This window comes from Sus scrofa, chromosome 8 (assembly GCF_054392235.1).
Source record: "Sus scrofa isolate SSC_HxYL_T2T_F1_AM1 chromosome 8, Sscrofa_HxYL_maternal_Yorkshire_Landrace_v2.0, whole genome shotgun sequence".
NCBI classification, from domain to species: Eukaryota; Metazoa; Chordata; class Mammalia; order Artiodactyla; family Suidae; genus Sus; species Sus scrofa.
In genome coordinates, this window is record NC_139390.1 from 36,143,498 (window position 1) to 36,155,605 (window position 12,108).

The window sequence follows — 12,108 nt, forward strand, 5'->3', positions numbered from 1 at the left end:
GAAAATTCTGACATTTTTATCTCCAGCTAACTAAGATACCTCACAAATAACCGAAGTTTGATCTCTGTTTACAGTTAAAAATCCGCACTTCAGGATCTCAACAAACACATGCATGTACACACATGCAGATTAGCAGAGGATATCTGGTTAAATGTGGCGATTTTTTTCTCTTTATCGTAAACATCATTCCATTAGGAGGATGATCCTTAATAATGAGTAGATATGTTCAAGACAATGAATTAAATAAATTTGAATATTATACATTAACCTGAATGTAATCCTTCCTTAGGGATGTTACTACACCACCAAAAGGAAGAGTATTTTAAAATGTTATAGCCAGATGGACTCCCAGAAAAAAATCTCCATCAATCATTTGCCTTATATATTAAAAAACATAATGTTTATGCCACAACCTTTTCTTCTGCTTCTAAGGAGGGAAATCAAAAAGTTTTTCCTCTTTGCTTTTAATCCTTTTCACATACTAGTGAGACTGAGCTTAAACAGGTGTTTCCAAAATATTTCATCATTTTAGATTTTAGTGAATAAAAGAAGCTTCATATTTCTTCCTTCACAACTTGGAAAAAAAGTAACTTCAGGAATTGATAAAATATTTGTATGGGAAATAAATTAGAGCAACTACATGATTTTTAAACAGTGTGCTTGGGCTTTGGGATGGAAATCCTGTGAAATCAGATTGTTATGATCATTATACAACTACAGATGTGATAAATTCATTTGAGTAATTAAAAAAAAATCAGTAATACCTTAGCGTATATAGGACTCGTCCATCATTCCAAATTCGAAGAAGACGATTAGGAGTGGTTATCCAATGAGCATCAGATTTTCTTGAGTTTCTGAAGAAGGTGTCAGGAATCCAAATTTTTCCAACCATATTACTGTTAAGCATAAGCACTTTCATGGTACTATTGAATTTTAAACGACTATCAAACCAGGTTTGGGCAAAAATTATATCTATTGTGTATTCCTAAAAGATAAAAAGAGGAATAATGATATGTGATAGTAAAGCCACTATTTTAGATGTTTCCTTCAGAAGTTTGAATTTTTATATCTTAAAGTTTTTATAAGTCAGTTAAATTCAGTCTTTTTGAAGAAAAAATGTATATCATTATCTTAACGTTTCTTTTTCATGGTTTATATGAGTCAAGTAAAATAAAATCCAAGATTTCTAGCAATCACTGCTTCGTAGTGTGGCTTTTTGTATTTAAGATTTTATAATATGGAGGATATAATATAAAGGCCAATCTTTTTTTTTTTTTTAACTTTATTTTTTTTAGGGTCGCACCAGGGGCACATGTAACTTCCCAGGCTAGGGGTCAAGTTAGCCACAGCTGCGAGCATAGCCACAGCCACAGCAATGCAGTATCCAAGCTTCATCTGCGACCTACACCATAGCTCACGGCCACACTAAATCCCCTGTCCACTGGGCGAGTCCAGGGATTGAACCTGCATCCTCATGGATACTAGTCAGATTCATTTCCACTGCTCCACAATGGGAACTCCTAAAGGCCAATCATTTTTAATGTTAACAGTTATATTAAAACTTGTGATATTTATGAGTTCTTAAGTCACACAAAAAGTCACAAATTACAAAATCAAAATGCAAACACTCACCAAATTATCTGAAAGCCCTTTCCTTGTCCTTTGTCCAAAAAATTATTGCAATTACTTAGATCCACTATTTTCAAATGTTTTAAAGCAACCACACTCACAAAAAGAGAATCCCTATTGAGCACTTACAACATGCCAAGTATTGTGTTGAGTTTTTTGAGTATCATGTCATTAAGTACTTTACTACAACCCTGTGAAATAAGTACTGCTATAATATTTATTTTTGAGGAATATTTACTCATAGAGATGTAAAATAATTCTCTCCACATCATGATATGAAAACTGAGGCATTGCAGGTTGAGTCCCAAATCCACATACTTAACAACCACATATAGTGGTGGTCATAGTAGGACCTGATATGTGCCTAATTAGAGCAAAGCCTCTGTCCTTAATCACCAAGTGACTGTAAGTAGGAAACTGCATGGTTAAGAGAGAATTCTTAGGAGTAGGTGATTAAGTATAACCTACCTTTATATCCTGACAATAATGCCAGCCATATTATAAGCATTAAAATTTATTTGATAAAATTAATGAATAAGAATTTGTAACCGATGCTACTGAAAAATGAAAGTGATTATATGTACATGTGTGTATAAACTTTGGTATTAAAAGAGGAGAAAAGAGTAAATTGGAAAATATGAGGTTTTATATGAGTTACTTGTGGTGGGAGAGTTTTGTTGCTCAATCGACGTAATGCTAAATTTTGTCCAATTTACCTGGAGGGAAATATTTAATAGAATAAATGGAAATATAATTGTGTGTTGACTAGTGAAATAATTTTTAAAAAATGGTTGAGAGAGTAATAAGTAAACATATTATGAATCAACTTGTTAATAGAGAAGCTAGATCAAATCTTAGTTTCTAGGCAAGATATTTATAATTAGAAATTACTTGACTAGAATATAGAGAGCAAATTGAGAGGAAAACCTCATTTTATCTATTTAGATGGTTTTTTTAATTGAATAAATTTGACATGTGACATTGTCTAAGTTTAAGGTGTAAAATGTGTTACATATTGTTATATGATTACCATTGTAGTTACATTTATTACATTACCTAATTACAGTACGATATTATTGTCTCTATACATTAAACTGTTATGAAATTTTTATTGTTTAATTAATACTCCTTACAAGTTTATGCTTTTGGATACCATGACTTTATCTATTTTGGATGAACACTGTTGCAATTTAGGAAAGCCACATACATATGAATAATTATTTAAAATCCAACAAGGACCTAAACATTACATAGTTGAGTATGGGATGTATGCTGTATAAAGGGATCAATATATAGATAAATTATTATGGATAACTTTTCTATATAATAATGTAATTGATTGGTTATCATTCAATAATCTTCCCATATATTTAACATCTGTTGTGTGTCATGTATTGTTTTTCATGGATGTGAAGATGTGACATCCTGTGCACAAAAACATTGAATCATGATCCCCTCTTCACATACTCTTGGTTGCCATTTAATCAACATTGTATATCTGAAAAGGAATACAAAAATACAATATCTTTTAAAATTGCACCCCAAAAAATCAATACCTGGGAATATACCTGACCAAGGAGGTGAAAGACGTATATGCCGAGAAGTATAAAACATTAATCAAGGAAATTAAAGAAGATGTCAAGAAATGGAAAGATATTCCATGCTCCTGAGTTGGAAAAATTAATATTGTAAAAAATGACCTTACTACCCAAAGCAGTCTATAATTCAGTGCAATCCCTATCAAATTACCCATGACATTTTTCGCAGAACTAGAACAAACAATCCAAAAAATCAAGTAGAACCACAAGAAACCCAGAACTGCCAAAGCAATCCTGAGAAACAAAAACCAAGCAGGAGGCATAACTCTCCCAGACTTCAGGCAATATTACAAAGCCACAGTCATCAAGACAGTGTGGTACTGGTACCAAAACAGACAGACAGACCAATGGAACAGATAGAGAACCCAGAAATAAACCCTGACATCTATGGTCAATTAATCTTTGACAGAGGAGGCAAGAACATAAAATGGGGAAAAGAGAGACTTTTCAGCACGCATTGCTGGGAACCTGGACAGCTGCATGCAAATCAATGAAACTAGGACACACCCTCACACCATGCACCAAAATAAACTCAAAATGGCTTAAAGACTTAAATGTAAGACAAGACACCATCCAACTCCTGGAAGAGAACATACGCAAAATATTCTCTGACATCAGCCTTACACATGTTTTTTCAAGTCAGTCTCCAAAAGCAACAGAAATAAAAGCAAAAATAAACCAGTGATCAAACTTGTAATCAAACTGACAAGCTTTTGCACAGCAAAGGAAACCAAAAAGAAAACAAAAACACAACTTACGGAATGGGAGAAAATAGTTTCAAATGATACAACTGACAAGGGCTTCATCTGTAAAATATACAAACAACTTCTACAACTCAACAGCAAAAAAGCCAACAACCCAATTGAAAAATGGGCAAAAGACATGAATAGACATTTTTCCAAGGAAGACGTACAGCTGGCCAACAAGCACATGAAAAAATGCAAATCACAACTACCATGAGATACCACCTCACACCAGTCAGAATGGATATCATTAATAAGTCCACAAGTAACAAATGCTGCAGGAGGTATAGAGAAAAAGGAACTCTCCTGCACTTTTGGTGGGAATGTGAGCTGGTACAACCACTAAGGAGAACAGTATGGAGGTATCTTAGAAAATTCTACATAAAACTACCATATATATGACCCAGCAATGCCACTCTTGGCCATATATGTGGACAAAACTTTCCTGAAAAAAGCCACATGCACCCGCATGTTCATTGCAGCACTATTCACAATAGCCAAGACATCGAAACAACCTAAATGTCCATTGACAGATGATCGGATTAGTAAGATGTTGTTATATATACACAGTGGAATACTACTCAGCCATAAGAAAGAACAAAATAATGCCATTTGCAGCAACATGGATGGAATTAGAGACTCTCATCCTGAGTGAAGTAAGTCAAAAAGAGAAAGACAAATACCATATGATATCACTCATATCTGGAATGTAATATATGGCACAAATGAACCTTTCCACAGAAAAGAAAATCATGGACTTGGAGAATAGACTTGTGGGTTACAAGGAGAAGGGGAGGGAGTGGGGCAGTTGGGGAGCTTGGAGTTAACAGATGCAGACTATTGCCTTTGGAATGGATTAGCAGTGAGATCCTCCTTTGTAGCACTGGGAAGTATGTCTAGTCACTTATGATGGAACATGATAATGTGAGAAAAAAGAATGTATACATGTATGTGTAACTGCGTCACCATGATGTACCACAAGAAAAAAATTAATAATGTATTGGGGAAATAAAAAAATTACAAAAAAATATATTTCAGTCCCAACATAGGCATATGGAAAACATAAAACAAATGAAAACTTTTGATTTGTACTAAGTAAAATTAAAAAAAAAAACATTGTATATCTGAGTTACTTTGTACTTTTGCATGAAATAAAACAGCAGAAACTGCTTAAGATAAAGGATACCCACAAGGATTATGGCAAAATCCTTGGCAAAAATCCAACATTGGTTGGTAGAGGAAATATCAAGCTGCTTAGCAGGTATACTTGGATGCAGTAATCCTAACTGGGCATTATAGATGACACTTGAGGAGGTCCCACTGTGGCTCAGTGGAAAACAATCTGACTAGCATTCATGAGGACACAGGTTTGATCCTTGGACTTGCTCAGTGGGACAAAGGATACTGCATTGCAGTAAGCTGTGGTGTAGGTCACAGATGCGGCTTGGATCTGGTGTGGCTGTGGCTGTGGCTGTGGCATAGGCCAGTGGCTACAGCTCCAATTCGACCTCTAGCCTGGGAACCTCCATATGCTGTGGGTATAGCCCTGAAAAGATGAAAAAACAAAACAAAACAAAAAAGAACAACGACTCTTGAGAACTAACTTGTCGAGTAAGGAGAGCAGATATAGCAAGCACCTGACAAGACCTTCTGTAGGACCTGTTTATAAGTGTGCTATTCACTGTTGGAAGAGTTATGATTTCCAAAGGGCCAGATTCTTCCAACAGAGATTTTTGGGAAAATGTGAAAATTTTCTCTGCTCACAATTCCCTCATCTAGGTTCAAGAAGAGAAACAGAGTACATATCTTGATAATCCACCCTTCCTAAACTTTTTGCAGAGCCAAATACTTCCAATCTCTTTTAAATTGCTAATCCTTAATAAATGCCTCATGGAGATAATAAGGTTATTAAAGTTTGTGCCGTTTTATATGTACTTGAAAAATCCAATTTTGTTTGCTCACTTATGTTAGTGTAATTTTGAGAAAATGATCAAACTGTGTCCTTGTATTTTATGTTCCTATTTAGAGGTTAAAATTACCTGCATAATAAATAAGCAAAAGAAACATGAAAAGGAACTCCCATGCACTCAGAACAATAAGTACAGTAGCTTCTCAGATAAACATTTCGAGATGAGAAATGATACATTTAACATTTGGGTTCCAATGTACATTATGAAACTGTCTCTTTGCAAGTTAGCTCAGAGAATAGCATTAATAAATAAAAGTGAAGGAGAGAGCCGTCTTGATTTCTAAATCAGTCTATCAAACTACAATTGATGGAAGTGTGTGTAGTATATTCTTCCTACTTCCCTGTTACCTTTGCAATTATATGCTGTGTCTAACATTTAAAAGTCCTCGTTAATTCAAGAATATATTCAATTATTTACATGTATGTGTGTGTGTGTGTGTATGTCTTTATATAGTAATGGAAGGAACTTTGCACAAAATGCAAACCTGAGTAATTAATTTAGGTGCATAATTTCATCATGGAATTTGGATGACCCTGATGTAGCCTTCCCATCTTAATCTCTCCCTAAATTATTCACATGGCCAAAAATATATGATGGGCCAATGGTTAGCATTAGATCAGGTACTAAAGCTGTAAACATGTAGAGAAAAAATAAAAGTGTAGCTAAGCCCCAACACAGAGTTTTGGTGGTAAAAGTTCATAGGATTCTGACCCACTTTGCTCGATTATTGTAAAAACATCTACTTCTTGATACTAACTCAAGATAAACAAAAAACTTGGTGTTATTCTGCCTTTTCAAATGTTAAAAGAAACAGGGAGCAATGAGGTTATCATTTTAGTCTTCCAGCAATACATTGAGAGATATTACAAATGTAGACATAAATCCTGAGTTCAGTTACCAGCACTTTGGGTTCTATTTTCATGTCCCTAAATTTAGATTGCCAAGAGCACATAATATTATGTGCATTCATCAATTAACTTTTTAAAATATTTTTCAGTGTTTGAGTTACTTCTATATTGTTTTCAGTTTACAAAGATAAAAATGAAGACTTCCTGTTGTGAATATATACATGATAAAAATTTGAAGTTAATAACTCTTAGGGGAAATAGAGTTAAAGAGAAATAGGAACCATAGAGGTTATTTTCAGCAATAGGAAATTAAGGAAGACTTCATGGCAGAGTTGTATTTAACCTGGAGTTTAAAGGGTTTGTGAATATTCAGGTAATACTGGAGTCAGATAATAGGTGTTGGAAGGGGGAATAGTAAAGAGGTAGTAAAATGTAGAGCATATTAAGGAAAAAAATAATGCAAGCCATGAATAATGAAAAAAGTAGTGCATTTTCTGTATGTAAGTGAATGTGCCTTCTATAAATACACAGGATATTTTACAACTGGAAGAGTTTTTGACAGCTATTGTCTAATTACCAATCAATTACATCAACTAGATATCTCAAGGTAATATGATTGGGAAGAGGAACTAGAACAAACATACAAAGCCCCAAAATAACTTTATAGCTATGACTTTCAAATACAGCTGAATACTAACATTAAAGAAAGAACTTTAAACATAAGTTAATTTTGTTGTCTACTCATTGTTACAAGTCCAAATCTTAACACAAAAATGGAATCAGATAATTTTATGACACATCAGTATGCTACTATGTTATATTTTTTAGATAACAAAACAAATACTGATACATCAAATGTGTGTTTTAGTGAGGAGTTACGATGTAATCTAAAGAACACTGGTTGGATGGGGTCAGAAAATTATGTCGTAGTTCTAGTTCCTGGAATATGATGCTGACCAAGTCCTTTACTCTCTCTCTCACTGGAAAAATGAGGTCACTATGCCAGATTATCATCCTCATCATCCCCAGCTCTAGGGATTGGTGATCCCAAGAATGTTATCGATCAATAAAATTTTATAAAATGTGACAAGTTAACTTTCTAAGAAGTGATCTAAACATAAACAGGAAGAAAGACTAAGATGGACATGGTGTCATCCATTGACCCATTTGCTTAAAAATACTTCCAATCCATAGGTATCTTTGTTATTTTCACTTAATCCCAACTAATCCCTACTAAATTTATAGTGGAAATGGCTTAAGCCAGTGGCTGCCAAAACTGGTTTACTAGTAGAGTATTTTAAAGATTCACATTCCAGGTTCCCATCCCAGATTACTGAATCGAATCTCACAGAGCGATCCCTGAGAAAATTACATTTTTCTTAGATACAGTTTGAGTTTCTAAAAGTTTGGAAAATTTTGACTTAAAATTCCATCCCTTCCTCAAGGCATTTGTAGCCATTATACACTAGGCTTCTGACAATAAAGAAAGGTAAAAGAAACAGAGAGAGCGATCCATAGGTGAGATTTGTATAGAATTCCTCAAACCAAAGAGTATAGGCTGTCATCTCTCTAAATACAAGCTCTCTATATAAACACTATATGAGAACATGCGTTTATGTGTATGTATGTGTATTTAAGTAAAGTTTAGTTTTTAACATTCAACTAATAAATGTCCTCCTACAGAATTTTATAATGCAGTCTTTGAAAATGGTGAAATATCCATCTCATGTTATCTTAGGCCATGTTAAATTATAACCACATGTGCTAAACTGCTTTTTTCTTAGATATTCATTTGTTTTTGTTTTTTATATTATTAGCCAAGCATTAACATTTGACATTCTCCTTGTATAAATAAATTTTATAATAAGAAGTGAAACAATCAAAGAGGTTGCCTAATAACTTTAAGTTCATCATTGAAAGCTCTTGGTATATATTAAATAGTTTTACTCCTTCTTGATGTGAACAAACAGGCCCATTTTACAACATTCTATATTTATTAATTCATAAAGGACTCAAAATTTTAACTACACTGGGAGGCATATTACTTGAATATCATTCAATATAGACATCTCCAATATCTGACCAAGATCTAGCGGAGGCCTCAGGGGTGTTTGTATCCGTATTCCAAGGAAATAATTATGGGTGGCTAAAAGAATTTTGATAACATTACCCTTAATCACAACAGATTGGAAACATCTGAATGCAGATAATGGATTATCTGGTTCTGATGCAAATACATCCCCTAATATTATGGAATATTTAATGACATTTTTAAAAGTAATTAAGCAGAATAACAATCATGATATAAGTGGAAAGAAACAATGTTTAAAACAATAGATATATTATAATATTTTGAAAAACTATGTGCACAGTTATTAATGTGATAGGAATAGTGGTGACCACTAGATAATGATAATCTAGAATTTTATTTTTTTTTCTTTTGCCTAATTAGAGCTTCTAATTTTTCCATATTGGAAATTGATTTCTTTTATAATAAGGAAAAGATCCTCTTTTAATGAAAGGTTTTTAGAAAAAAAATAGAGCAGGGTCACCATTTGCTACTTAAAATCTATGTAGGTTCATACACAGAATTCTTCCTGGCCCTTACTCTTCTGTATGGATCTAATTTGTTGTTTTTAGTCATCCTCCCCACTAGGTTTTATACTTCTCTAAAGGAAGAAGCCATATATTTTCTAACTTAGTAGCCAATGCACCAACTGTTACAATGTAAGTACTGCATAAATAAAGACAAATAAGACCAAAAAGCATGAAAAGATACAATCTCAAGACCTGAAAAATTAAGGTTATTTTAATTGCAGTTCAATAACTTCTATTAACATTTTTCCTTCAGTTTTGATTGCATATTTTTTGATATTTAGATAGTTTTAATTAGAGCATGCATAGTTGAATAGCCCATCTCCAAATTAGCTTTTGTTTCAGTCTTCATTATATATCTGTTATTCACTTTACATTTAAATCCTCAAATTAGAAATTATAAGAACAATATATTTGTTGACTAATGTATTCATTCTTTCAATATGCAATTACTGAATATCTAATTTTGTGACACTGGCACCAAAATTGAAGCCATTAATTTGAATTTTGATTGAAAAAAAGAAAATATTCTATTATAGAATAATATCATTTTATCACATATGTACAGACAAGTGATACTTATCTATAGATACTATTTTATGATGCCAGGCTTAAAAAGAAACAACCATTTTCACACAGCCAAATTTTGTTTCATTTGAAAAAATAAATCCATTAAACCTATATATTAATTTTGTTCCTTACCAGTAACTTAAGTTGTATGAGTAGTTAAGAGGGTAAAAACCTGCTTGCTTGCTTTATTACCCTCAAGTCTTCTTGCTTTTTATAGTCAAGGCAATTTTATTCATTTTATAATAACTGAATCTTAATTTTCCTGTATTGTCTAGTTAAAATAGTCTTTTATGTAAACTGTTCCTTAGTCTCTACTACAACAATCCTTATGTTTCAATAAATACTGTCAAATATTTCATAGTTCTTTCCTTGTATGTGCTTTAGTATCACCAGTTTTAACAGTAACTTCACTTAAATAGTTTTTTTTTTTTCCTAAAACTGTCACTATCCTGGAGTTCCCGTCGTGGCGCAGTGGTTAACGAATCCAAGTAGGAACCATGAGGTTGCGGGTTCGGTCCCTGCCCTTGCTCAGTGGGTTAAGGATCCGGCGTTGCCCGTGAGCTGTGGTGTAGATTGTAGATGTGGCTCGGATCCCGTGTTGCTGTGGCTCTGGTTAGGCCGGTGGCTACAGCTCCAATTGGACCCCTAGCCTGGGAATCTCCATATGCTGCGGGAGCGGCCCAAGAAATAGCAAAAAGACAAAAAACAAAAAACAAAAAACTGTCACTATCCAAGGTTACAGGTGTGTAATTTGCCCCAAGGGGAAACTAAATCTTTAGTACCATGAAATTTTTACACAGGAAGATCATCATAGCAGCCTCTTGATAGTCATTCTTACCAAAGTATTTTTGAAATATTAATTCTGTCTTTAATACTACCTCTCTTTATTTTAATGACCACATTTTTTCTTTAATGAATTCATTCAAATTGAAAAGAAAATCCCCAAATAAAAAATACACAATACAGGAAAATTTAGACTTCCGCATGCACAAACAAGCTTATTTTATCTAAGCATTGGTTAATTAGAGACTGAGCATTTTAAGATTCTTTTAAAGAGAAAATTAACATTTTAGTAAGGCATTTCTTTATGATCTCTTTTACTTGTGTAATGTTAAATTAATTCACACAGGTATACAGAACATTCCGTCTTTACAAAAACCAAATGGTTCTACACAAATTTATTTGGCGTAGAATCAACACTGAAACCCTTTTTGAAAACTCTCTCTTCCCATGCTTTATCTTGAGTTTCTTGCCATCTTTGCTGTTTAATTTACTACCTTAGCTTCATCTTTCAGGTCCTTAAATGTTTGTATTCCTCAAGGTCTGTTGTTTGTTTATTTTTTTTCTTCTCTCTTTAAGACTGTTTTTCCAATCCCTTAGAGGTTCAGCTAATTCCCAACCAATATTTACTTCAGCCCTTTCTGCTGGAGCTCCTATTTTCAGTGTTTTCAAATTCAGCCTGTCTAAAGCCAGTTCATATTCATTTGCTTTAAGGCAACAAAAATGTCCATTATGGTGTGGCCAAGATGCTGTGAGTATAGTAATCAATACAGACAGCTGTGAAAGTTCATGACAATCATGTGAACATCATGTTGAGTCAGAGAAAAACAGCATGACTGTAATACTATAGGAAGAAACAGACAGACAAATTTTAGCTGTATAATGTGATGGTTATTTAGGTATCAAGTGTTGTAATAATGAATAAATGAAGTTAGAGAGAAAACTCATCCAACTGTTAGAGAATGATCTTTGGAGGTGTTATGTGCTGAATGGTGTCCTCAAATTTCTATGTCGAAGCCCAAACTCCTAGTGGCTCAGAAGGTGACAGCATTTAGAGATGGGCCTTTAAAGAGATGTTTAAGTTAAAATGAGGTTGTTAGGGTGGACCCAAATCCAATCTGACTGCTGTCATTATAAGAGGGGAAAATCTGGATACACAAAGAGCAACAGAGATATATATGCCCTGAAGAAAGCCCATGTGATGGCACAACAAGAATGTAGCCATCTACAAACCAAAAGCAGAATGGTCTAAGAAGAGAGCAAACTTCCTAACATCTTGATTTAAACTTGAGACATGACTATCTACTACTTGAACCCTCTAGTCCCTGGTACTTTGTTACGATAGCCAGAGACTTCACAGAGGTGACCAAATCAA

The 12,108-nt window shown here is 33.7% G+C and overlaps 1 protein-coding gene across 1 annotated transcript in view; it reads right to left on the reverse strand.

Moving 5' to 3' along the window:
* The window catches only part of GABRG1 (gamma-aminobutyric acid type A receptor subunit gamma1), a 64,059-nt gene that overhangs the window by 23,400 nt on the left and 28,551 nt on the right, over window positions 1–12,108 (reverse strand). Inside the window, exon 4 of the mRNA XM_003128952.7 lies at window positions 765–985. Coding sequence (XP_003129000.4) covers window positions 765–985 — 221 coding nt within the window. The remainder of the gene's footprint in view (window positions 1–764; window positions 986–12,108) is intronic.